General features: G+C 42.4%; 2 protein-coding genes across 2 annotated transcripts; one reads left to right on the forward strand and one right to left on the reverse strand.

Moving 5' to 3' along the window:
- The first annotated feature begins 1,696 nt into the window (after positions 1 to 1,696).
- LOC134664861 (uncharacterized) lies at positions 1,697 to 2,034 on the forward strand. The gene has a single exon (XM_063521590.1). The coding sequence runs from the start codon at positions 1,781 to 1,783 to the stop codon at positions 1,952 to 1,954; it is 174 nt and encodes a 57-aa protein (XP_063377660.1). The 5' UTR covers positions 1,697 to 1,780; the 3' UTR covers positions 1,955 to 2,034.
- A 1,137-nt stretch (positions 2,035 to 3,171) lies between these two features.
- Positions 3,172 to 26,919, reverse strand: LOC134664767 (uncharacterized). Its single transcript, XM_063521511.1, has 15 exons — positions 26,749 to 26,919; positions 25,173 to 25,218; positions 22,399 to 22,501; positions 21,312 to 21,471; positions 20,947 to 21,096; positions 18,254 to 18,464; positions 18,043 to 18,141; positions 16,585 to 16,783; positions 16,289 to 16,431; positions 15,878 to 15,998; positions 15,582 to 15,724; positions 14,889 to 15,017; positions 14,478 to 14,598; positions 6,273 to 6,367; positions 3,172 to 5,921 (listed from the first exon to the last, which is right to left on the reverse strand). The coding sequence occupies exons 1-15, from the start codon at positions 26,851 to 26,853 to the stop codon at positions 5,719 to 5,721; spliced, it is 2,028 nt and encodes a 675-aa protein (XP_063377581.1). The 5' UTR covers positions 26,854 to 26,919; the 3' UTR covers positions 3,172 to 5,718.
- Between the last annotated feature and the right edge of the window lie 885 nt (positions 26,920 to 27,804).

Here is a 27,804-nt window from a genome sequence, read left to right on the forward strand (position 1 = left end):
ATTCCGAAATAATGACAATCAAAGAACAAGAGAAGGACAATCCAGGTAGACCTGGCTCGCGAGATTACTGCCATGTATAATATTGACTCGACAGAAGGCGTTAATTTTGGACCAGCGAGTTGAGTACCTTGGCTACTATGGCTCATGAAGAAGAGAAAGTCTGCTGCTTAGCTATACTTCGCTTTTTTAGCATTAGAAATAAGGTAAACAATCTTGATGTGTCTTTAATAGAAAAACACATTTTAAAAATAAGTTACGGCAAATATGTAACAATTATGAATCCAATATGATCATTTTTTATATTCTTCTGCTTTCATAAGTAATAGTTACTGATTTTTAAAAAGCGTTTTTCAATTAACAGACTTGCCAAGATCGCTTACCTTCTTTCAAGTTCTTTCTAATGCTAAAAAAACCGGGCAAGTGCGAGTCGGACTCGCGCACGAAGGGTTCCGTACCATAATGCAAAAAAAAAACAAAAAAAAGGAAAAAAAACAACGGTCACCCATCCAAGTACTGACCACTCCCGACGTTGCTTAACTTTGGTCAAAAATCACGTTTGTTGTATGGGAGCCCCATTTAAATCTTTATTTTATTCTGTTTTTAGTATTTGTTGTTATAGCGGCAACAGAAATACATCATCTGTGAAAATTTCAACTGTCTAGCTATCACGGTTCGTGAGATACAGCCTGGTGACAGACAGACGGACAGACGGACGGACGGACGGACAGCGAAGTCTTAGTAATAGGGTCCCGTTTCACCCTTTGGGTACGGAACCCTAAAAAAAAAACTATAGTCCAAACTTGAAACATAGTTATTAGTTTGATACAAGGCTCGGGCAGCTAGTGTACCTTGCACTCCTGCGGCATGGGCGGCGGGGCGCCGGGCGGCTCGTCGGCCGCGAACCACGGGCCCAGGTGCGCCAGCGACACCTGCTCGATGAACGACGCGCCGTACTTGCGGTAGTACCACCACTCGAAGATCAGGATCAGCCCCGAGATCAGCGACGACGTGCCCGTCAGCGCCACGTAGAACTTCGGCGTCAGCGCCGACAGAAACGTCGACGAGTCCCACATCTTGATGTGACACAGACCGTCTCCGTCGGTCAGCGCAACAACACGAAACACCCGCGGCACTTAGCCAATGATCACTCACTTATATATCAACTTCACACTAGCAACTTAATTTATCAGTTCGCATAATATCATATTGTCATGAATTTCATGTTATTCATAAAATAAAACAAATAAAATACACTCCAGTGACTGCAGAACTTGTCAATAATGACCAGTATTTTCCTTGTTGCAGTCATTGTAACATCTAACCATCATCCAACCGCAAACCGCAAGCGCTATTCTTGTAAAGTGATTCAATTTGCTCAACGGCGATTGGACAATGTTATAGATTTTTTGATAGAGAGAAAAATACACTTTTCAGGCACGTCTGGTTGTCATATTTGACATATTATATTTTTAAATTTAAATGGGAAGATATTGAGCTTTTTATTTTATTTGAGATTTTTATTATTAGTTCTACTTATGCATTAAATTCAGCCACACCTGACTAATAATCATACTTTTTTAAACATAAAAATATTAAAAACTTATAAGTTTTACATTACAATGTAGTTGCTCAAAACACTAGCGTTCAGGACAACATGCAAATAACATCTGATATTTGCAAAAAAAAAACGTAGACATTGAATTGACGTTTGATTTGACGTTTACGTAACCCACTTCTCGTATCGAGGTCTCCCTAAATCCTTTGAAAAAAAAGCAAAAAGATGCTGGGACGACTGGGCAAGAGGCACGCCGAGATGGCGGCGGCGTTCGCGACGTCGGGCGCCGGCTTCGGTGGCGCAGCGTTCCTCGGGCTGCTCTACATGACGGATTGGCGCGTGTTCGTCACCTACATCCCCTTCTACGGCGGCAAGTTCGCCAACGAGAAGCAGGAGTAACCGACCATGCACCATCGTGTGATCCTAAGTTATTGTCTAGTGTTCTGTAAATTGTAATTATAAGAATTAGCAATCGCTAACTCCTTTGTTTCATTTGCAGACCTTATGTAAGTACCTTGAACTTGAAAACAGCGCAATGCGCAGTATTACAATATTGAACCCTGGGTATAAGACACTGCTGCTATAAGTAATTTATGAAGGTATAAATTAGCCTCAGTTATCTTATATTGTTGATGGCCACCATTTCACTAGCAGTCACTCTGTAAACAACTGTAGAACTCGAGTTTTCGCACGCGACTCGAAATTTGAGGTTTCCATTGAAATATAGAGTTGTGAGTGACAACATAAGTCATGCTAAGCGGTCTGGTGACAAATATATCTTTATGTGATAAATCATATACAAACATCCTACTACGGTTTGCAAAATGCATAGGAATCCTCCAGACATAGCATAGTAGCGCTACCCCTTCTGTCACAAATATACGGTAGTTTTACTCCATTTTCGATAAAGTGTCTTTGAACAGACCAATCATGGCACGGGACTCGCTCACCTCGTCCCTCATACCCCTGTATTTTTGGCAGCATCGGTTTCATGAAATAATTGCTCTATGCTCTGTCTAATTCCTAGTCTATGGCAAAATACAGGTCGGCAACGCGCATGTAACACCTCTGGAGTTGCAGGCGTTCATAGGCTACGGTGACTGCTTACCATCAGGCGGGCCGTATGCTTGTTTGCCACCGATGTGGTATTAAAAAAAATACAATTTTTTTTAAATAACTTGTGTTGACTAGATGTTTGTTGTATAGATCAAAACATTTATTAATATCATCAAAAGCTGTGTGATGACAATTTAAAAGTGAGTTGTTTGTCTTTCTTTTTTATGTAAGCAGTTGTTTGCTAATAAATTAGTCCACTTCTAAAGTGAAATCACTCTTACTATATTGCTATAGGGCTGTCCATAAATTACGTCATCGATTTTTGACGATTTTGACCCTCTCCCCCTCCTATAATCATCCAAAAATCATGCTTCAAATGACCCCATTTCCTCCTACTTCATACTACCGTCATCCGATGTCCAGACCCCCCCCCCTAATTTGAAATGACGTAATTTATGAATAGCCCCTATTGTCATGGCGTAAAACTCGGAGAGGTACTGCAGAACATGGTTATACAGAGTTTGTTATGGGGACATGGAATAGGGGCAAAGCAAACATGATTTGTTATTAAGTACCATACAGGCTAAATTTTATTTATTTTGTTACATTACATACAGTGAGATTTAAAAAAGTGCAAATAATTGTCTACCTAATGTGACTTGTTACTGAGGCCCTTCTCATCGGAGCAGGGCTTCACTATAGTAATATCAAACATTCATAAGCTTATTCTATCTTTATTATTATTACCTACATGTTTACACAGACCCTCTAGTCTGACACTTCACACTCCAAAACATTTTATGGTTCAACATTAACATATCCTATAAATATATTTTATCAAGTACATAGCCCGTTACATGGCTTGAATCTGCCTGTTAATACAACATTTAAATTTGATACTATTCTATGAAAGCTTCCTACACGGAATCAAAAGACTTCATCTAAATGGAACAAAAAGTAACAATACTATCTCGGAAGAGTAGCTAAGTATCAACCTTTTGCTAATTTATATTTATTTTTCATCTTTTTGTTTGTTCTTTGGACGGTAAATAAATATTTCAAAAGAGCAAACAGTTTAGGCCAGATGCAGGTCCCTTTTTAGACCAATATTAGTTTGCAAGGTCATTCATTCAACTAAAGTTAAATCCTCGACTAATTTGAACCTAATTAGAATATCTAGTGTTTATGTAAACTAATCTATCTGCTGAGGCTACTCATGGTCCGCTTTGTCAGGTAGCATGCGGCGAAATGGGGCTCTAAAACTAAATACCTGAACATCCTACATAGTTTAAGTAAGTTCTAGTAAGTATAAATAGTAGATTAAAATGACATCTGCTGAAAAATATATTTTCATCACACTTGCTCGGAAAAGATTCATTTACACGTAGGGCTTGCGGGCGGGAAATTGAAATTTTCGCCCTAGGGCGGAAAAAATCTTTTCCGAGCAAGTGTGATGAAAAACACTTATTTACACGTAGGGCTTGCGGGCGGGAAATTGAAATTTTCGCCCTAGGGCGGAAAAGTGTTTTATACAGAAGTTTGTTTTTATTAATTCTCCTTTTTTTCCTTACAAGTGTGATGAAAAACATTGTGTGTGCCACGGGCGGTAAAGAAATTCCGAACTCGTGAACATTTTAAGCCCTCGCTTCGCGTCGGGCTTAAAATTGACACTCGTTCGTAATTTCTTATTTCCCGCCCTTAATACACAATGTACTATTTTAATACAGTTGCTCCAAAAGTGCTACTTTACGTAGCTGTTTAGCGTGCGGAAAGTTGGTTATCTCGAACTAGTGCTTTTTACTTTTCCAATTTTTTTAAATTTATACTTGTTCCAATTCACGACTACTTATTGATGAGTGTTAATATTAGTTTCCTTTAAACGTCGTAATCAGCATAAAAACCTACCGTTAATGTAAGAATACGAAAAATATGACATATTTCATATTTAATTACTTACCTCTTCATCATTATAACACGTTTATTTTTTAATATTCAATATTGAAAATTCCGTTCTTAATAAGTTGACTGAATGGAACGGAATAGCTGCCAAACGCCCATAGATATAATATACTAAAAGACGACGTCTAACCGAGCTGTCACTGTTACCACTTTTGTTTAGTGTACGATTAACAATGTTTTTCTTATTTTTTCGCAACTGTATTAAAAAACGTCGTTCGATACACGTGCGGAAGCCTGCGGCTCGTGGCAAGATATCTCGGTACTCGTGAAGTAATGACATACCTTCCGCACTAGCATCGAAATGTACTATAGCATTTCAATGATAGTTTCATATTACGAGTATTGTACTGTTTCATCCATGTAAGTACCTAATCTTTTTAAAAAGTTTGTCGTGAACTAAAGATTTGTTTATGTACTTTTGCTGCCGATTGTACATGTTTCAAGGACATCAGACTCATCACAACTGTGCCCATATTTCCAAATAAAGAAGTGAATGAAAATCTTTCGTGTATCAATTTCTTACGGCGCGATTCGGGAAATGGATTAGACATTCACTAGATATAGTAACGATATGTGACGTTCTAAGAAAAAAGGTAGGTACCCTATGACGGAAGGCGCTTAAACGCTATTATTATAGCCGCTCCAATATTATAGCGGCCATAAGGTACCTTTTGCCGTGGAACGTCACATATCGTTACTATTTCATATCTAGCGAATGTCTAATTCGTTTCCCGAATCGCGCCGTTAGCTAAAGATTTTGAGACCGAACAAATCAAAAGGACGTATTATAATTACATGTAGATTTTTTACAGCTTTAGTACATTGTTAAAATTGTATTTTATTTTCCAAGTATAAACTGCACCGTCGCCATCAAAAATATCCGTGTCTATAAATGCTGTTAACTATGGTGTCTATATGGTGTACAATAATATCCTTGTGTATGGTGTATGGTGTGGTGAACATGACATCGAACTGATAGAACCTACTGCTACACCCTTAGGCACGTTGTTAGGTAGGTACAGTACATCTGATGGCGACGTCGCTCCCGTGTCGGCTCCTTCTTATATTATCTTCGGATTGAAAGAGCAATTATATATATTACAACGGTGGGGTCGTGTTTATGCTGTGCGACAGCTCGCTCTCGGTGTTCAGAAGCGCAGCTCGGCGTCGCCGCTGCCGGCGGCGAGCGCGTCCTCGTCGTCGGCGGGCGCGCCGCGCGCGTCGTGCTCGGCGGGGGCGGCGGCGGGGTCGCGCTCGTGCGCGTGCTTGTCGCGCGCTCGCTCCTGCGCTTCTTGCGCGTCTTCGCCCGTCTCGTTGCTCAAGCTGATAGCGTTCGCTGACAGCTTTTCGCCTGGAATTATTAAAGATGGTAAAGTTTTATTTATCGTCTTTATTAAGTAAATAGGTAAGGTAAGTGACTACGTTAACCCGACCACAGTAGTTTTTGGGGTATAAATTCGATCAATAGGACATGATCAATCCAAAAAATTAATAGTTTAAGACAGCGTATGTACCTATATGTATATACCTGCTTCTGAATCTTCTGATTCTTACATATTAGGTATTTTGAAACATGCACCGATTTGAGTGTCGCTTTCGAAAGTATTTTCGGTTGAAAGTTTTTTTTTTGTTTATTAGAGAAAATAAAATCAGTTTTCTTCCAAGCATATTACGTAAACGTGGAAAAGCTCAGAATAAGTACCGGGACACGTGGGCGCGCCCTTGCCCCTCGACCCGGGCAGCTCCTGCCCGTGCGCGTCCACGCACCAGCACACGCCGAGCGCGGCGTGGCACTGCCTGGAATACAAAATACAAAAATAAATTTGGTTGGATGATGGCTTTTTTAATTTAGTGTTAAAGTTGTTTTAAAAATCTTATATGTGTGCATCATCCACGCACACATGCATATCGTATTAAATAAGTACTATCCTAAACACACTTCAGTCTTCAATAAATCGTAGAACAAGCAACACTCATTTGTATTATTTCAAAAAACAGCAAGATCCAAAATCAACCTTATTACAAGCAACATATGGTCCATACCGAACCGGATAGCAACAAAGAAGTCTGGAGCCGGAGACCCGAGAACAAAAGCATTCCAGAGCGATAAGGCGGCCGGCGACAGTTTTTTCATAGTGAACATTTTGTGATCTTTGCATTTACTTTGCAATTAAATAGCAAGTTATAAAGTGAATAAACATGAAACATTTGAGTGCAACTAATCAACATTAAGGGTGAACTTTTTCGTCGTTTATATACCTAAGGATATTTACGTGAAATGTAGTGAAACAAAATATCAAATATGGAACAATTAATAAGTTTGTTACAAGATACAGCAACTATATTACAAAAAACTCAAACAAATCTCAAGAAATGTCCTAAAGCACGACTTACACAGGGGTATCTTGAGTCGCGATTAAAAAGCATAGAACATTACTGGAGTATATTTCAAAATGCGCATCAAGACCTTCTTAAGTGTACACCTACGGAAAAGCGAATGGATATACCATATTTGGTTAATGAAGATTACTACATTTATGAAGATTTATACTTCTGCTTAAGTGGCGATATAAAGGACATGTTATCGTCGTTTTCGATTGGTAAATGTAATCATACTGCCAGTACGGCCATTGACAGTTCTAATATAACCGGCGATAAAGTGAAGTTACCTCGCGTACAGCCACCAGTTTTCAGTGGCAGTTATGAAGATTGGCCAACGTTTCAAGACATATTTGAGTCACTTATACACAACAACAGCTCGTTATCCGACGTCGTGAAGTTGCATTTTTTGAAAAATAGTGTCACTGGCGAAGCACAAGCTTTACTCAAGAACATACAAGTAACAGACGCTAATTACGACGAAGCTTGGAAGACTTTAAAGAACCGTTACGGAAACAAAAGAATCATTGTTAATGCTATTATGAAGAGATTATTTTCGCAGAAAAAGATATACTCGCAAACTTCTAACCAAATCAAGTCACTTTTAGACACAACTACGGAGTGTTTGAACAGTCTAAGCAACCTTAAAGTATCTGTCGAGTCCTGGGATCCTATGATAGTGCATTTGATTGTGTTGAAACTGGATACAGAGACCCACAAGGACTGGGAAGAATATTCCTTTAAGGGTACACCGGATGACTTACCGAAGTGGTCTGAATTGAGGACTTTTCTTGAAACCAAATTCCGTACTTTGGAATTTATTCACCACACTACTTCGGCCGTTCCTTCAGTTTCTCGACCGGCTACGCAGAAAACCTTTCATTTAACTTCGCCAGCTCCTTCAAATGAACAAAGTAGCTTGAATACAACACCAGCAGCGACTTCAAGTAGAACATGTATCAAGTGTAATGATAATCACACGCTGAGCCACTGTAAGGAGTTTGCAAATATGGACGTAACTGAAAGAACTGACTACGTGAAAACAAACAATCTATGTTATAACTGCCTACTCAGCGGTCACTCCGTGTTCAGGTGTCGTTTACCAACATCCTGCCAAGTCTGTCACAAACGTCATCATTCTCTATTGCAACACACAAAGAATGAAAATATAAAGGCACATCTTAGTCAGATAGAAGAAAATACTGAGGATGACGTACCAAAAGAAGAAGTAGAAGATGATATCACTGTAGCAACGCACTTCATTACTAAAAAGTCAGATGCTTTATTAGCTACAGCGCTTGTCCTAGTGAAGGGTGAGTCGGGGCAAGTGCACACACTGCGGGCTTTGATTGATCAAGGTTCAGAAGCGAACTTCATCACGGAGAGAGCCGTGCAGATGATGAAACTACACAAGACACCTGTCAGGGGTTCAGCCACAGGACTGGAATCAATGAAGACCTCGGTCAACAGTATGGTACAGTGTGAGCTTCAGTCAAGATTTGACACTGACTTCAACCTAAACGTCAATGCATTTGTCTTGTCTACTCGAGTAACCGCTGAACTTCCATCACAAGCACTCACCAAGACTCATCACGCTTGGCAGCATCTTAATGGACTCGATCTGGCAGACCCGAACTACCATCAACCAGGTCGAATAGACATGCTTCTAGGCGTTAAGGTCTATGCACAAATTATAATGAATGGCTTAATCAAGGGTCCTCCAGGCTCACCATGTACACAAAATACAAGCCTTGGATGGATTGTGTTCGGAGACGCTGAAGGCAATTCTTCAAAAAATATTATTGTCATGCATCACAAACTCGATTTAGACCTTCTGGTAAAAAACATGTGGGAACTGGAGTCAGCAGAAAAACCAGAACTTACAGCAGATGAGAAACTTTGTGAATCTATTTATGCAAATACAACTACCAGAACAAAAGAAGGAAGATATGTAGTGAAACTCCCCACAAGAACAGAGGAAATAAAGTCAACAGAAGGACAAACAAAGGACATAGCACTGAGAAGATTCAAACATAGAAAGAAAATTTGAAAAGGACGAAGAATTCAAAAAGGAATACACCAAAGTCATAGAAGAATATTCAACATTGAAGCACATGGAAGAAGTTCCAGACACTGAAATAGAAGCCCCATCAGTATATCTCCCACATCATGCTGTGATTCGGAACGACAAGGACACATCTAAAGTTAGAGCTGTGTTTGATGCTTCATCTAAAGGCATAAACAATATTTCACTTAATGAAGAGTTACTGGTGGGTCCACAGCTTCAAGAAGATTTAAGGAACATAATCATGAGATGGCGTATGAAGAAAATCTGCTTCGTTGCAGACATACAGAAAATGTATCGTCAAATTTTGGTTACAAAACAAGATGCAGATCTGCAGCGTATACTTTGGCGCAAATGTGCAGCTGACCCTATTAAAGAATATCGCCTGCTTCGTGTCACGTTTGGTACAGCATCTGCACCATACTTAGCTGTGAAAACGTTACAAAGGGTCGCAGAAGACGAAGGAAAACATCATCCAGTAGCTGCAAAAACGATTAAAGAAGATTTCTACATGGATGACCTCATGTCGGGCCAAGATAACACAGAAGACGCCGTAGATGTAGCGAAAAATATAGCAATTATTCTGAAAAACGGAGGATTCGATCTGCAGAAATGGTCGTCTAATAGCACCAGCTTTTTAAAGCAATTCCCACCTGATGAGAGAAACAGTAATGTAAACATGGACATCAACCTAGACGGAACTGTACGTGCACTAGGTATCAGTTGGAACATGGGTGAAGACAGTTTTCAGTACAAACTTGAACTACCCCAGCCGCCGATAACTATTACAAAGAGAAACATACTAGCAGAAACACAAAAGTTGTTCGATCCTTTGGGGTGGTTGGCACCAAGCATAATTCAAGCCAAGATGCTTATCCAGAAACTTTGGTTGCACCGATCAAGTTGGGATGATGAAGTAGAACCTGAAATAAAAGAAGAATGGTTAAACATAAGACACAATTTTGAAAACTTAAAGGACGTCAATATACCAAGATGGCTACACACAACTAAACTAAGATTAGATAAAACTACGATACATGGATTTTCTGATGCGTCTACAAAGGCTTATGCAGCTGTCGCTTATTTAAGAGTAGAAACTGAAGAAGGTGAATTCAAGACGAATATCATAGCAGCTAAAGTCCGTGTAAGTCCAGTGAAGCCAGTGTCTTTGCCACGATTAGAACTGTGTGGCGCTGCGCTGCTTGCAAAGTTGCTTAAACAAATAAGAGAAGCCATGAGAATCCCGGAAAGCCAAGTGTTCGCATGGAGTGACTCAACAATAGTTTTGTCGTGGTTAAAAGGAGACCCTAACCGCTGGCAAACCTTCGTCAGAAATCGCGTGGTGTCCATTCTCGATGATATTGGCGATAAATGGTATCATGTCACATCCCAATCGAACCCTGCGGATATTGCGTCACGTGGTTCCTCATTACCAGAACTCATCTCACATCATTTATGGTGGAACGGGCCAGAATGGCTAAAGACTCATGACATTCCATTTAATAAATCAGATGCCACGACAGACCTGGAAATGAAACGAACCTTTCACACAAGCTTGGAAGTACAAGAGGAAGATAATTATTCAATTATAAGCCAGTTTGACAATTTTGATGATTTACAAGAACTTGTTAAGACAGTTACATACTGCAAACGCTTTTTAAATTATAAGAAGCTTGCCCCGAACCCTACATTCACAACAGAAGAGTTACAAAATTCATTGACGACTTGCATTAAATTGGTTCAACAACAAGCATTTAATGATGATATAACTAGATTACAAAATAACAAAAATGTAAGATGTGACAGTAAATTGAAATCATTAAATCCTTACCTGGATGAAGTTAATATACTCAGGGTGGGCGGTCGTCTTAAACACGCAAATCTGAACGAAGACAGTAAGAACCCTATACAAAATTCTTTTTTTTTTTTACAAAAATACAAAATTCTTTATTTCATTAAAAACCATTACATATTTTTACCAATGGCTGGTGTCTCCCTGTAAGTTATTTACAAAATAACCTGTGCTGGGAGGCACCGCTCTTCCATATCTAATTTACAATTTTATTTAGTATTATACTATCATATACTTAACTATTGTGTGTGTGTGTGTGTGTGTGTGTGTGTGTGTGTGTGTGTGTGTGTGTGTGTGTGTGTGTATGTGTGTGTGTGTGAGTGTGTGTACTTGTGCGGCTTGGCTAGGCTACATATCCTAGCAAGTCTTCCACCTGATCGTAATTTTTATCTACTAACCAATTTACTACCTTATTTTTTATCATCTATAATTCTGGACAGTAAGAACCGACTTACCTTTTTAATTGTGGCTGATGCTCATCAGAGAACGCTTCATGGCGGACAACAGTTGATGATGTGTTACCTAAAAAGTAAATACTGGATCCTAAAAATGAAACAAAAGGTCAGATCATACATTCACAAATGCCTGATATGTGCACGACAGAACGCCACTGCCAAGAAACAGTTAATGGGAGATCTACCTAAGGAACGGGTTACCCCAGCGCGTCCATTTCTGAATAGTGGCGTCGATTTCGCAGGTCCATATCAGACACTTATGTCAAAGGGGAGAGGATTAAGAACGATGAAATCATATATAGCTATATTCGTATGCATGGTTACTAAAGCCATACACTTGGAGCTTGTCGGAGATTTAACCTCGGAAGCCTTTATTGGAGCCTTCAGACGTTTTGTTGCACGAAGAGGTAGGTGTGCAAATCTCTGGAGTGACCAAGGGAGGAACTTCATTGGAGCAAATAAGGCGTTGGCAGATGCATTTGAAGAAGCAAAGTTGGACTTTGATGGAGATATAGCTACAAAGCTAGCACAAGATGGAACTCAGTGGCATTTTGTACCAGTATATAGTCCCAATTTCGGTGGATTGTGGGAAAGTGGAGTAAAGTCCATGAAGTTCCATTTAAAGAGAGTCCTTAATTCTCATCTTACCTTTGAGGAATTTTCAACTCTGATCTGCCAGGTCGAATCGTGCCTTAACTCACGGCCTTACGTTCCCATAGACGACGATGAAAACGCGGATCCTCTAACTCCAGGACACTTTTTAATTGGAGAGGCACCGATAACCATACCATCACCAACTTTCAAAGATGTGAACACGAACGTTTTATCTCGTTGGCAACACCTGCAAAAAATGTTAAATGATTTTTGGCACATTTGGCAACAAAATTATTTATCAACGCTTCAACAAAGAATGAAATGGACAAAAAAGGAACCGGAATTTGATATTGGCCAAATCGTATTAATAAAAAACGAAAACTTACCTCCTGGAAAGTGGTTATTAGGACGCATTGTCGACAAACATCCTGGAAACGACGGCCTAACGCGAGTGTACAGTGTCAAGAGCGGTGAAAATATTGTTAAACGTTCTATCAGTAAACTTTGTTTCTTTCCAGTCGATGTCTCAGAATAGGTAGACGTTAAATTATAAGTAGGTTCTGATAAAAAACATTTATTTTATTATTATATTAATTTGTAAATTTAAAATTAACTAGGTACTGTTATACTTGTGTATAACTTCCAAAAAAATATATTTGTTCTGATAAAGAACATATTTATTTTTATTGTTATACTAATTTGTAAATTTCTTTCCAATTTTGATGTTTACGCAAACCTGGTTAAGAAAACTTACACCTAATGAATGTGTTAATGATTAATTGTATTTTAATTTTGTTGTAAATTTTGCATGATTACTTGAATTTGAAAAAGGATAATCAATATCCTTTTGGTGGGCGGTATGTTAAAGTTGTTTTAAAAATCTTATATGTTGCATCATCCACGCACACACGCATATCGTATTAAATAAGTACTATCCTAAACACACTTCAGTCTTCAATAAATCGTAGAACAAGCAACACTCATTTGTATTATTTCAAAAAACAGCAAGATCCAAAATCAACCTTATTACAAGCAACATTTAGTTACCTTTTAATTAGGTACTTAGGTAACTATAAAAGGTGGCATTTACATCGATTTCATTTCTCAGAGGACCCCTCTTAGTAGGAGATCCCACATATGGTCGATCTTCACTTAATATTTTCATAGTTTCATCCGTCAGACAGATTGGTGAAGTTCACCAATCTGTCTGACGGATGAAACTATGAAAATATTAAAGAAAATATGTTCCAGAGCATAAATAAATATGGTTGCGTAAAGAAATATGGTGATGGTTATTTTTAACAAATTTTTGAAAAAAAAATTTTTTTCGGCAAATTTCACCGATTTGTCTGAACAACGAAATAAGTTTCAATGGAAAGTATACCTACGGTTTATGTGGTTGCCGTCATGCCGTGTTTAAAGAGGTGATTGTATATCGATAAGTAATTGCACTCATCTGACTGACGCTTGAATTATACATCAAAATGATGGTAATTTTATTGCAAATCCAATGGTATAGGGGTGCTTGCGAAAATCCGGTCACAAATAAGGGTTTCCAGGCTTTTAATTAAAATAAGAAGGGAAGACTTTTAGCGATAGCTCATAAACGGCTTATTTGATCAAGTTTGTTTGAATTTTATTTGATTGAGTTTTTTAAGTACTATTTTCATGATTTTTTTCATATTTTTTGGACAGATGGTTCAAAAGTTAGAAGGAAAAACCTTTTTTTTCTTTCTAAACGATTATTTCCGAAACGATTTACTTTATCAAGAAATGTTGTTTAAAGACCCCTATTTATTTTGAAAGGCCTATCCAACGACACCCCACACTATAAGGTTGAAAGGATAAAAAAAATATCACACACATTTTGTTTCTTTCAAAGCGATTATTTCCGAAAATATTCACTTTATCAAAAAATGTTCTTCTAAAACCCCTATTCATTTTAAAAGACCTTTCCAACAACATCCCACACCATAGAGTTGACCCGAATAAAAAATCCTCACGTACATTTTGTTTTTTTCGACTTTCGACTCTTTCGAGGCGATTATTTCCTAAAATATTTTCGCAGGCAACCCTATACCATTGTATAAATTTGCAATAAAATTACCAACATTTTGATGTACTTATAATTAAAGTGTCAGACAGATGAGTGCAATTATCGATATAAAATCACCTCTAATATAGACACGGCAACCACATAATAGTGACCGGAAAAAGATAGGCAACCTAGTTGATTTATGTTGTACAAGTTGTATACTTTCCATTGAAACTTATTTCGTTCGTCAGACAAATCGGTGAAACTTGTAAAAAAAAATTTTTTTTTTTCAAATATTTATTAATAATAGTTTGACCATATTTCTTTAGGCAACCCTATTTATATATGTTCTGGAACATACTTTCTTTCATATTTTCATAGTTTCATCCGTCAGACAGATTGGTGAAGGTCGACCATATATGCGGGCACGTATCCCCCCGCCGCCCTGATCCGTGTGCTCTAGCCAGCGCGAGGCAGGGGCGCGCGGCGCGGCGCAGACAGCCGCACCAGTCTGTATAGTATGTTACCTGGGCCGGTAGTAGCCAGCCGCGTCGCAGGCGGGCACGTATCCCCCCGCCGCCCTGGCCGCGTGTGCTCTAGCCAGCGCGAGGCAGGGGCGCGCGGCGCGGCGCAGACAGCCGCACCAGCCTGTATAGTATGTTACCTGGGCCGGTATTAGCCGGCCGCGTCGCAGGCGGGCACGTATCCCCCCGCCGCCCTGGCCGCGTGTGCTCTAGCCAGCGCGAGGCAGGGGCGCCCGGCGCGGCGCAGACAGCCGCACCAGCCTGTATAGTATGTTACCTGGGCCGGTAGTAGCCGGCCGCGTCGCAGGCGGGCACGTATCCCCCCGCCGCCATGGCCGCGTGTGCTCTAGCCAGCGCGAGGCAGGGGCGCGCGGCGCGGCGCAGACAGCCGCACCAGCCTGTATAGTATGTTACCTGGGCCGGTAGTAGCCGGCCGCGTCGCAGGCGGGCACGTATCCCCCGCCGGCCCCGCCGCCCTGGCCGCGTGTCCTCTAGCCAGCGCGAGGCAGGGGCGCGCGGCGCGGCGCAGACAGCCGCACCAGCCTGTATAGTATGTTACCTGGGCCGGTAGTAGCCGGCCGCGTCGCAGGCGGGCACGTATCCCCCCGCCGCCCTGGCCGCGTGTGCTCTAGCCAGCGCGAGGCAGGGGCGCGCGGCGCGGCGCAGACAGCCGCACCAGCCTGTATAGTATGTTACCTGGGCCGGTAGTAGCCGGCCGCGTCGCAGGCGGGCACGTATCCCCCCGCCGCCCTGGCCGCGTGTGCTCTAGCCAGCGCGAGGCAGGGGCGCGCGGCGCGGCGCAGACAGCCGCACCAGCCTGTATAGTATGTTACCTGGGCCGGTAGTAGCCGGCCGCGTCGCAGGCGGGCACGTATCCCCCCGCCGCCCTGGCCGCGTGTGCTCTAGCCAGCGCGAGGCAGGGGCGCGCGGCGCGGCGCAGACAGCCGCACCAGCCTGTATAGTATGTTACCTGGGCCGGTAGTAGCCGGCCGCGTCGCAGGCGGGCACGTATCCCCCCGCCGCCCTGGCCGCGTGTGCTCTAGCCAGCGCGAGGCAGGGGCGCGCGGCGCGGCGCAGACAGCCGCACCAGCCTGTATAGTATGTTACCTGGGCCGGTAGTAGCCGGCCGCGTCGCAGGCGGGCACGTATCCCCCCGCCGCCCTGGCCGCGTGTGCTCTAGCCAGCGCGAGGCAGGGGCGCGCGGCGCGGCGCAGACAGCCGCACGGCGCGGCGCAGACAGCCGCACCAGCCTGTATAGTATGTTACCTGGGCCGGTAGTAGCCGGCCGCGTCGCAGGCGGGCACGTATCCCCCCGCCGCCCTGGCCGCGTGTGCTCTAGCCAGCGCGAGGCAGGGGCGCCCGGCGCGGCGCAGACAGCCGCACCAGCCTGTATAGTATGTTACCTGGGCCGGTAGTAGCCGGCCGCGTCGCAGGCGGGCACGTATCCCCCCGCCGCCCTGGCCGCGTGTGCTCTAGCCAGCGCGAGGCAGGGGCGCGCGGCGCGGCGCAGACAGCCGCACCAGCCTGTATAGTATGTTACCTGGGCCGGTAGTAGCCGGCCGCGTCGCAGGCGGGCACGTATCCCCCCGCCGCCCTGGCCGCGTGTGCTCTAGCCAGCGCGAGGCAGGGGCGCGCGGCGCGGCGCAGACAGCCGCACCAGCCTGTATAGTATGTTACCTGGGCCGGTAGTAGCCGGCCGCGTCGCAGGCGGGCACGTATCCCCCCGCCGCCCTGGCCGCGTGTGCTCTAGCCAGCGCGAGGCAGGGGCGCGCGGCGCGGCGCAGACAGCCGCACCAGCCTGTATAGTATGTTACCTGGGCCGGTAGTAGCCGGCCGCGTCGCAGGCGGGCACGTATCCCCCCGCCGCCCTGGCCGCGTGTGCTCTAGCCAGCGCGAGGCAGGGGCGCGCGGCGCGGCGCAGACAGCCGCACGGCGCGGCGCAGACAGCCGCACCAGCCTGTATAGTATGTTACCTGGGCCGGTAGTAGCCGGCCGCGTCGCAGGCGGGCACGTATCCCCCCGCCGCCCTGGCCGCGTGTGCTCTAGCCAGCGCGAGGCAGGGGCGCGCGGCGCGGCGCAGACAGCCGCACCAGCCTGTATAGTATGTTACCTGGGCCGGTAGTAGCCGGCCGCGTCGCAGGCGGGCACGTATCCCCCCGCCGCCCTGGCCGCGTGTGCTCTAGCCAGCGCGAGGCAGGGGCGCGCGGCGCGGCGCAGACAGCCGCACCAGCCCGCGCGCGGCACCAGCCCGGCGCCCGCGCCGCACCCCGACAGGAACGGCCGCAGGCAGCGCTCGCGCGAGTCGTGCCCTGGACACATTGGTAACATTTAGATCTTTTTCACACTGTCCGATCCGACGACATCTGTGGCCTATTTTATAAAGCTACAAGTTACAATTTACAAGCGGAAGTCTCGTTCTAACACATCGGGTTAGAAAGAGACTTCCGCTTGTAAATTGTAACTTGTAGCTTTATAAAATAGGCCACTGATATCGGACAGGCGCTTCCGATAAATTCTGCTATGACGGAGCTCCCCGTCAGCTATCGGACCGATAATATTTGTTTGTGTGCGTATGAGTAGGCATAATGTTTATTGTAGTCTGCGTGACCGCTAAAGACGGCGCACGCGCCCTCGCGGCCTATATTTACGAGGATGTATCATTGACCTGTCAATTTAGTTCGCGAGTTTCTGCATGGAGGCAACTTTTAGGCCCACTTGCACCATACCACTAACCTGGGGTTAACCGGTTTAAGTTGGAGTTACCACGGTTACCAGTATTATTCGACAATGGGTTAATGATTTTACCACCTAACCTTGGGTTAGTGGGATGGTGCAAGTGGGCCTTAGGGGTTAGTTCGGAAATCCTACATCAACATCTTGGAATGAGGAAGCTCTGTTGTCGTTAGATCCCGCGTTTGCTCTAATAATATTATAGGACATTTTTACACAAATTGAGTAAGCCCCACGGTAAGCTCAAGAAGGCTTGTGTTGTGAATATACTGATGATGTTGCGAATTCTGCCCTATCGGATCAAGACGAATGTTTTCAAATACAAAAGGAACGTTCTACAGAGAATGATAGAGAGTATTTCGAATTTTATTAGTAAATAGTGCTAAATATCTTGAATAGTTTTATATATAGAAAACTTATCGAGTGACCTACGTTCCCAGATTTTACCAATGAACTGATGAATAGGTATGATACTCACTAAGCGCAATAACTGCTGGATTCGAACTTTAAGATACGTCAATTAATAGATCGGGAAACGATATGGATTAGATGTGTCAGTGTCAAAAGTGACGTATTTGTTTGAAGAAACGTCACATTTGACACTGACGTATCTAATCTATATCGTTTCTAGATCTTAAAGTTAGTTGATGTATCTTAAAGTTAGAATCGGGCCGTAAGTATATAAGTAAGCATTTTGATTGCGCATATATACAGATCCCGTGGCCATCGGATGTCGAGGTGCGCGAACAACCAGCACGTCTCCGACTGGCAGTCACGAGGGAATTTTGTCAATAACGTTCTTAGCATTTAATATAAATAATTTGAATATGATACTCACTAAGCGCATACAGTTCAGTGGACGACAACATCCCGTCGCCGTCGGTGTCGAGGTGCGCGAACATCCAGCGCGTCTCCGGCTTGCAGTCACGAGGGAACCCTGTAGGTATTATAACGTTTTAGTTAGTTATTCGAACAACAAACAAGTCCTATGGTCCTATGACCATACGTTAGTTGAGCGCGAAAGCCGCCCGTTTAAAAAAGGTACGTACCGTGGCGGTCGGGCGGCGATTCCCCAGCCTCGTCCATCAACACGGAGAACCAGTCGAGCAACCGGTCGGCCATCTTGTCGGGCGCGCAGCCCTCGGCGTCGGGCGCGGCGGGGGGCGGGGCGGGGCGCTCGCGGCGCCGCGCGGGGACGGCGTTGTCGCGCGCCGCCGCCGCCGGCCGGCGTCCGCGGCGGCGGCCGCGGCGGTGCCACTCCTGGATATGACAACTCTCGTGAGATGGCATTAGATACGTATGATATGATGATATGAATATCTGCGAGACCGAGCTTTGCTCGTAAAACATAATTATAAAAACTCAAATATGCGCGTTTCCCCAGAGTAAAGACCTAACTAGATTGATATATCGCCCCCGAAAACCCCCATATATACAGGAATCCGTGACGTAGCGGATAAGCTGCAGGAAAGTCGCCTCCGATGGTATGACCATATACGCCGCAGACCAGTAGACTACGTCGGAAATAGATGCCTCAATCTCACTGTCCAAAGCCCTAGATCACGCGGTAGGCCTAAGAAGCGCTGGCTGGACGTCGTGACAGCGGACATGGGAGAGAACAATCTCACACCCGAGGATGCTGAAGACCGGGCAAAGTGGAGAAGACTGAGCAGGAAAGCGGACCCTGGCGCTAAACCGGGAAAACGCTAGGTCGAAGAAGAAGTTTAAACGAGTCGGCCCTGAAGATTTTTAAAAAACAACAAAAAAAGAAAAAAAAAACGTGGGCCCAACAAAATTTTAAAGGGCGTCAAAACAGTCAAAAGATAGAAAACTATCCCACTTATCCGCCATTTTAATTTGGCAAACGATGGACCAAACACCCTGTATAGCAAATTTCATCGAAATCGTTAGAGCCGTTTCCGAGATCCCCGAAATATACCCATATATAAATAAATAAACGAAAATTGCTAGTTTGAAGGTAATATTAAATAGATAGATAAATAAACAAGAATTAGGTACGCGTTTAAAGGTATTAGATTATGTCTTAAGTCTCGCAACGCTTCTACTACAAAAAAGTTATGATATGTAATGTGAGTGTGTCAGTGTCGAAAATAAAGAACTATGACGTACAATAATTCTTAAACTACAAGTTAAAATTAAATATTTTTGAGAATTTTATATATCTTAAGCATGTTAAGCCCTATATATACACCGTGTTTTTATTGAATTCCGTTAACTTCGGGGTATGGTTAAGTACGTTTAAGAGAACTAAATGGCATAGTTAATTTTCAAAAAAAAATATTTTTTTTAGCTTTTTACTGAAAATTCAGGGTTCTAGCTTCAGCCAGCACAAAATTACAGGACATCGAAAATGGCCTGAATCGCTTCAGGAAAATGATGGTACGGCCGGGCCTCTTTGTTTTGCTCGACTTGGCGGACCTTTCCAACAACATACCACACCATAGGGTTGATAGGGTCGACACGAAAAAAAAATCCTCACGTACATTTTGTTTCTTTCTAGGCGATTATCTCCTAAAATATTCACTTTATCAAAAATGTTTTTTGAAGGACCCTATTTATTTTAAAACTCATATGAAATGACATCTTACAAGATAAGTATCAAACGAAAAAAAAGAAAAAAAATGTATGTGACCATTTTTTTCGCTTCAACCCTGTAATGTGACATGTCGTTGGATAGGTCTTTTGAAATAAATACGGTTTAAATAAAACATTTTTTGATGAAGTGAATATTTTAGGAAATAATCGCCTCGAAAGAAACAAAATGTACGTGAGGATTTTTTTTCGTGTCAACCCTGTGGTGTGAGATGTTGTTGGAAAGGTCTTTCAAAATGAATAGGGGTTTTAGAAGAACATTTTTTGATAAATTGAACATTATCAGAAATAATCGCTTTGAATGAAACAAAATGTGTGTGCCAATTTTTTTATCGTTTCAACCTTATAGTGTGGGATGTCGTTGGATAGGATAGGCCTTTCATAATAAATAGAGGTCTTTAAACAACATTTCTTGATAAAGTGAATCATTTCGGAAATAATCGTTTAGAAAGAAAAAAACAAGGTTTTTCCTTCTAACTTTTGAACGATCTGTCCAAAAAATATTTAAAAAAATCATGAAAATAGTGCTTAAAAAACTCAACCAAATAACATTAAAACAAACATGATCAGTTAAGCCGTTTATGAGTTATCTATCGCTGAAAGTCTTCCCTTCTTATTTTAATTAAAAGCCTGGCAACCCTTATTTGTGACCGGATTTTCGCAGGCAACCCTATACTATTGTATTTGCAATGAAATTACCATCATTTTGATGTATAATTCAATCGTCAGACAGATGAGTGCAAATATCGATATAGTTGATTTATGTTGTACAAGTTGTATACTTTCCATTGAAACTTATTTCGTCAGACAAATCGATGCAATTTGCCGAAAAAAAATTTTTTTTCAATTTTTTTTTTATAAATAGCCTTGACCATATTTCTTTAGGCAACCCTATTTATTTATGTTCTGGAACATATTTTCTTTCATATTTTCATAGTTTCATCCGTCAGACAGATTGGTGAAGGTCCTATATACATATATGGGATCTCCTACTAATATGGTCTTTAGGCAACCCTATTTATTTATTATTTTCTGGGACATATTTTCTTTCATAAAATATAAGTTTCATCCGTCAGACGTATCGAAGAAAGTCGACCATACCTATATGCCGGATCTTAGACCAACTCACGTCATGTTCAGATGAGTCCTGTGCGCGGTGGCGGCAAGGGCAGAACCCGCGGCACGCGAGCGCCACGGGCGGAGCGGGCCGGCGCACGCAGTTGTGCAAGTCGAGGCGGCAGAGGGATGAGTACGTTCGATTGTCGGAGCCGCATAGGAACTGCACACAAAATTGACATATTTTTTTTCTAAACCGTGACTCCTGACAGTCCTGACTTTGTAACCGTAAGATAAAACTGTCGTCACAGTGTCCAAAACAGTCAGCAGCAGAAGTAGCCAAGCGAATGGGATTTTCGAATTGACCGAATGATGAAAGCGTGTGCAGATCATGTTGTGCACCTGACCCGCTCAGGTACTAGTTGCTACCGTAAGTACCTGTGCCCTTGGCACGGAGCCGCAGCCGACGCAGCGCTGGTCGCCGCCGCCGCCGCCCCCGCCGCCGCCGCCGCCGCCGCCCGCGGGCGCGGGTGCGGACGACTCGTAGAACACGTCGTCCTCGCGGACCGCCTCCGACTCCGCGTTCACCACCACATCTCTGCAACATTCCGAGATAGCACTAACGAGGAACATTACTCACCACTCACGCCAGTGCTGCATGTCAAACTAGGTACATAATGTCATTCATTATATAAACAATAGAGGCTGCTATGTGTCCTTGAATTCGAATGTAAAGTGAACGATATTGTTTATCAATGGGGCTGGCCGGTGGAAGTTTTTAGCAGATGGCGCCATCATAGCTTGCCCTGTCAATCCCTAGAATTCTGTCAATTTTTTGTTTTTTAATACTTACCCTGGATGCCAAGTCTCATAGAAAAAGGGGCAAGCTATGATGGCGCCATCTATGCAAACGTTTGACAGTTGTTGCCAACCCAATTACAACATTACAACGTTACAATGCAGGTAATCGTCTGACCAGTCGTAAATCTTATTGCAAACGAAATAGGGTTTATTCTATTGCAGACTTTTCTTGATCTAACCCTACGGGGCGGAGGGGAAGGGGGGTCCACACACATTTTACCACTTTGGAAGTCTCTCGCGCAAACTATTAGTTTAGAAAAGAATGACATTAGAAACCTCAATATCATTTTTGAAGACCTATCCATAGATACCCCACACGTATTTAATGAAAAAAAATTTTTTGAGTTTCAGTTCTAATTCTAAGTATGGGGAGCCCCCAAAATTTATAGTTTTTTTTTTCTATTTTTAAGTGAAAATCTTAATGCGGTTCACAGAATACATCTACTTACCAAGTTTCAACAGTATTAGTTCTTATAGTTTCGGAAAAAAGTGGCTGTGACATACGGACGGATAGACAGACAGACAGACATTACGAATCCATAAGGATTCAGTTTTTTGCCATTTGGCTACGGAACCCTAAAAATCCCATGCGCGATATCGGTGAGGTTTGTAAGGCTCATAAGACGGAGTGTTATTATATTAGTAGGTTTGAGTTGTTACATACCCGTTGCGCAGGAGACGCGCGCGGTCTGCGCAGAGCGCGGTGCGCTCGTCGCGCAGCACGCACTGCTCGCGGCGCGCGCACACCAGCGCGCGGCACAGCGGGCCTGCAACCACACACATTCAAATCCAAGCGACCAACTTTATGACAATAATTACACAACTGTGCATTCGGTATATGCCTTTTATTTAATCCTGACATAATAAAGAACCTTCAATCGAATGCCTTACTTAGTAATTAAGGTACGAAATTTGAAAGGCTAATTTATCTCACTGTTGTACACAATACCAGGAGGGTGTCACTACGCAGTTTAGGTACATTTGGCCGGCGCGCCGCGCCGCGCGGCGTATGGCAGTGGGCTGCCGCATGCCGCTCGGCTCGCACGATAGTCGTGTCACGTGGCGCTCGCGCAAAATTGAAAATACACAATGGCTTCGAAACCTATATCTCGATCTAATCCGTATAAAAGATATTGTTCTGTTTACGGATATCTGAAGAACAAGGAAGCAGAAATAACATTCCGGACGATATTGAAAGGTGAATTTTAAACTTTAAAACATAACATAATGTTAGCAACACTGGCGATCTTTAAAAATAAAACAAATAAAATGTAGGTAAGAATTGATTTTTAATAAAAAAATAACAGGCGGGTATTCTAGAGAGGCAAGATGATCGAGATGTAACGGCTGGTTCTTTGTTAAAATAATATAAGTTTAATTAATTGGAAAAGCAGAATACATTGATTTACAAATCAAAGGCTGTATATATTTCTGGAAGCAGATGACCTTTAATATATCCGAAGTGGTAAGAACGTTTAGACAACCTCAGGTATGTGTTAATTTTGATTACATACAAATTTTAACAACTACACGCCTACAATTTGGAATATCACTTGTAACTATTAAATAATATTGGAGTAGTGTAAAATAACTATACACTAATACAATATTAGTGGCATATGTAAGTAGTGCCAGTAAATTATAAAAAAAAAATATACAATCATTGTACAGGGTACAAGTATTGAGATTACAAAAATAAAGGAATAAAGGTGTTTCTGATTAATATTTGTTACCTATTTTACGAATTGACGTTTTTGATAAGCGATTAACTTCAACTTCAAACAATTTTATTGCCAATAGTTATATGACTTAAGTACCCTGTAAGGGCACAGCAATTTGTCTTTTACATAATTATACATAAGTATTAAGTATTATCCTTATAAACTATACTGTACAGACATTTTAATAAACTATGTATTAAAAAAAAAAGAAGGTATGTGTAATCTTGTCTACGGTGACGGATACACATTAAAAACAAAGAAGGTATGTGTGATCTTGTCTACGGTGACGGATACACATGAGATAAGGAGTGTGTGATCTCGTCTACGGTGACGTGTACACATAAGAAGGAGTGTGTGATCTCGTCTACGGTGACGTGTACACATAAGGAGTGTGTGATCTCGTCTACGGTGACGTGTACACATAAGAAGGAGTGCGTGATCTCGTCGACGGTGACGTGCACACTCGCAAAGAAGCGACGTCTACGCTGAAGAATTGTGTGATTAAATCGACGATGATGAGTGCAATTTCTGAAATAATTGCTTGCATAATCAACGTTATGTTATATCAAAGTGATACATTGCCATAGAACGTTTTATTTCATTTTAGTTTTTTATATGCTTATTAATGATGTATTGTATAAGATTAAATAAATTCTTGATTGTTAAGAGATATAAAATAAATGTATGAGGCCATACGCCTTGTGTAGAATGGCCGAGCATTAACCGGAATGGGGACATTCCTACAACAGAATGGCCGTCTGTTAGCAACACTGGCGATCTTTAAAAATAAAACAAATAAAATGTAGGTAAGAATTGATTTTTAATAAAAAAATAACAGGCGGGTATTCTAGAGAGGCAAGATGATCGAGATGTAACGGCTGGTTCTTTGTTAAAATAATATAAGTTTAATTAATTGGAAAAGCAGAATACATTGATTTACAAATCAAAGGCTGTATATATTTCTGGAAGCAGATGACCTTTAATAATAAGTAAATACTAAGTAATCAAATTCGATAACTAATTCGTTTTGTCTGCATAAAACTAAAGCGGTTTAGACCAATTTAAAATGATTTTGGTCGCCCAGAAACAATATATATTAGGAACTGACCGACATATTTTCAAAGGAATACGGCTGTGGCATACTTACCTAATACTTCCGTAAGAATCAGACATACTATCTCCGGATAAAAAAAATATGTTTACAGAATCAACGTTTGTAATTCCTACATATTAATCTTAAAAATAATAAATCGGTATGTATAGGTACAAAAGCTTGTCAAGTTTCAACCCTGAACCGACACTCACAGCTCGGTCATAAAACTGCGGCGCGCAAGGAAGATTCACGGTTCGTGCGCGGTTACGTAGGTATATAAGTTTCAATTTTGCTTGCAGGCGGCGAGTATAGGTATAATTTTATACCTAAATGTGACTTTTGTGAACGAGTGAATTTTCTGTACGGTAGTACTATTACTTATTCTGTGACAATATATTCTACGAGTCAACCATAAAACTAAACTAATACCTATCTATTGAAATCTAAGTTCTACCGAAACGAAGTGCACAGGTGACGTAACATGAGGGATCATCGTTCGTTGATGTCTTTTGTTCCAGGGTTCTTTAATTATTAATACGTTTTACAATTGTATTTTAAGTATGAACCAAAATAGACACTAACATTAGATCCACTATCTACTTGTAGGTAGGTATTTATACGTACTGTTCGGGTCATAGAGGTACCGCCGCGGGCGCCGCGCCGCTCCCTCCTGCAACACAACCAACCACCCTCCACTCAACATCACCTGCTTCATCCTAAGATCAAGTACGCCATAGTTAATCTATGGCGAACTGGATCTTAGAAATCGGTCAGGTTATACCTATTTATATTACCACACCAGCTGATAATTAAAAGCTCTCTTGATCGTTCAAAAACTGATAAGAAAGTTGCATTTTATCCACATAGGTGTGGCAAAGTAATCAAATGCAAACGGTGAATTGTTACCTTATGTCAGGTGGTAGAATTGACTTTTGGATGATAAATATTTAATGATATTTACTTACATATTTCGAATTGATTTTGTTTGATATTTTACAGTCAGTATATTTTCCTTGCGTTGGTGTCCATGTGGTGAAAAATGTTGTGTTTCACTCGGTGGATGTGCATACGATTGCTCTATTATAATCGTCATACGACGATAATGTATAATCTATTCTATGTATAAGGTACCTAAATGTACTGGTGTTCGACCAGTGTTCGACGCGGTCCCAGTACATGTCATCTTGAAACTTAAAAAAATATTGATAATTTTAGTTCAACCGATTATCAACTCTATTATTTATATCATAGAATCGACTACCTAATCTATTAAGATAGTTGTAACGACTTCCACGATTGGTTCCTTTTAGTGTGATTTAACCCATGCCCAGAGTTAGGTACCTATAGTTTTTGGTCTATATAGACTCATTGAGAGGTTACGAGCTCTTTTTCTACTAATTTTAGTGAGAGGAGCGAGTTTTTGGCAGCGGGTCGAAAACGACCCAATGGGGAATAGGTAGGTAAATATATAGGTTACCTGAATTACCCAAAACAGCATACTACATAATATAATATAAATAATATCTACCGACAGGCCCAAGGGACGCATTGGCCTCGCATAACTCACGCTCCATGAACTATAGGCTCTACTCGTAGTCCCCGTGCAAACAGAATGAACGTGGAACGAACATCTCGCGTTCATAATTGACGAGCGAGCGAAGCGCTCCCCAATTTATTCTCTTTGGCGAAAATACGAAGGCTGAACCCGTAATCCTCCGGGTCACGTACAAAAGCGCGCTAATTAGCGCCCGCGCGTATTTAACACAAACACTTCAACATACATACAGCAAAAGGTAAGTAGCTAATAGCTCACAAGTTATCGTATGGTATCGTGAAAGCCGTGAATCATTTTTTCCCTGGAGAGTTTTTGCTTATTGAGATATTAACGCAATATCTTAGGTAAGTACAGGAGGGATGAAAAGGTCAGGTCTAGGATTTAATTCGTGGATTCATTATTAAGTATTTATTTACTCTAGGTTTACAGCCCACTTTGTTTTGATCATTTACTATCCTCCACTCTCCATCAGGGAAAAGATTGTTCGTTTCACGGTTTTCCTCTTAACTTAACGATTTTTCCTTTAACCGGTTACGATCCCAATCCACATTGCTTTATATTATTGAAGCACAGGGGCGCCCCGGCCCCGGTCCGCCATTAGCTGTAGGTGATTGCTCCGACCCTGAACTAAGGTAAGGTTGGTACCACATCGTCGTCGAACTCGAAGTCCTGGTCGAGCCGGCGCGCGGCGGCGGCGGCGGGCAGGCCCAGCGCGACGGCGCCCAGCAGCGCGAGTAGCACACCGCGCATGGCTGCAGTGTCGAGACGGTCGGTCGGCGTGGAGGCGCGCCGCACACTGCGGCTCGCGCACCCACCGCCAATCTGAGGAGGTTGGAAGGAACGCCCACCGTAAACTGACCGCGGGATCGCTGGCGAGTAAGCGTGCCCGAGGCCGAGTTAAGCTGGCCAGCTTACAGCGCAGCCTGGTGAATAGCAATGAAGGCTGCGCAGCCCTTGTGCGTTGCCTTCATAAACGCCGCCTCTTAGAGACTGTTTTCGTAACTACTCACTCTAAACATTTTATGTTACCTACCTTACGACTCTACAGAGAGTAAAAATACTAATTTAATAGGATATAATATATTGAAGTACCTAAAGAAGTTTGTTTAGGTACCTATATTGTGTTAAGCTTAATTTTAGCAAACCGTATAAAACACGACGAACAGTTTTGACGCACACATACATATAATATGTAGGTAGGTATGTAAAAAATAAATTAAAAAAAATAGGTACAGTGCGCAAGTATTACCTAAATCTTCTACACGCCCGTTCCAGACCTATCAAATTAATAATGATAAATATTTGCTTTAAAATAGGTACCTAATATAAAAAAAAACATAATACATACATACAACAAGTATGTAGGTAGGTACGTACACATTGTACATACATGAATAATTTCAAGCATAATTAATTTATTATTTACGTCTTTCCTGTATGTTGTAGTAATTGTAAGTTATAATATCCATCCATAATTAAATAGTACTAGCAGGTACCCCACTAAACTTATTCATAAAGTGTCTTATCTACGCGCTCTCTACTCTCGCTCGTCCCACCCAAGGCATCCAGTTTTCCCTCCTCTCCTGCCCCCCCCCCCCCCCTCGCGTCGCGAGCCTCCATCCCGCTGCACCGCGAATCAGTCACGACTCCTCCGCCGGGACCGCGGAAAACAATCGATGTCTGATGCCGCAGAGGAATTAA

This window comes from Cydia fagiglandana, chromosome 5 (assembly GCF_963556715.1).
Source record: "Cydia fagiglandana chromosome 5, ilCydFagi1.1, whole genome shotgun sequence".
NCBI classification, from domain to species: domain Eukaryota; kingdom Metazoa; phylum Arthropoda; class Insecta; order Lepidoptera; family Tortricidae; genus Cydia; species Cydia fagiglandana.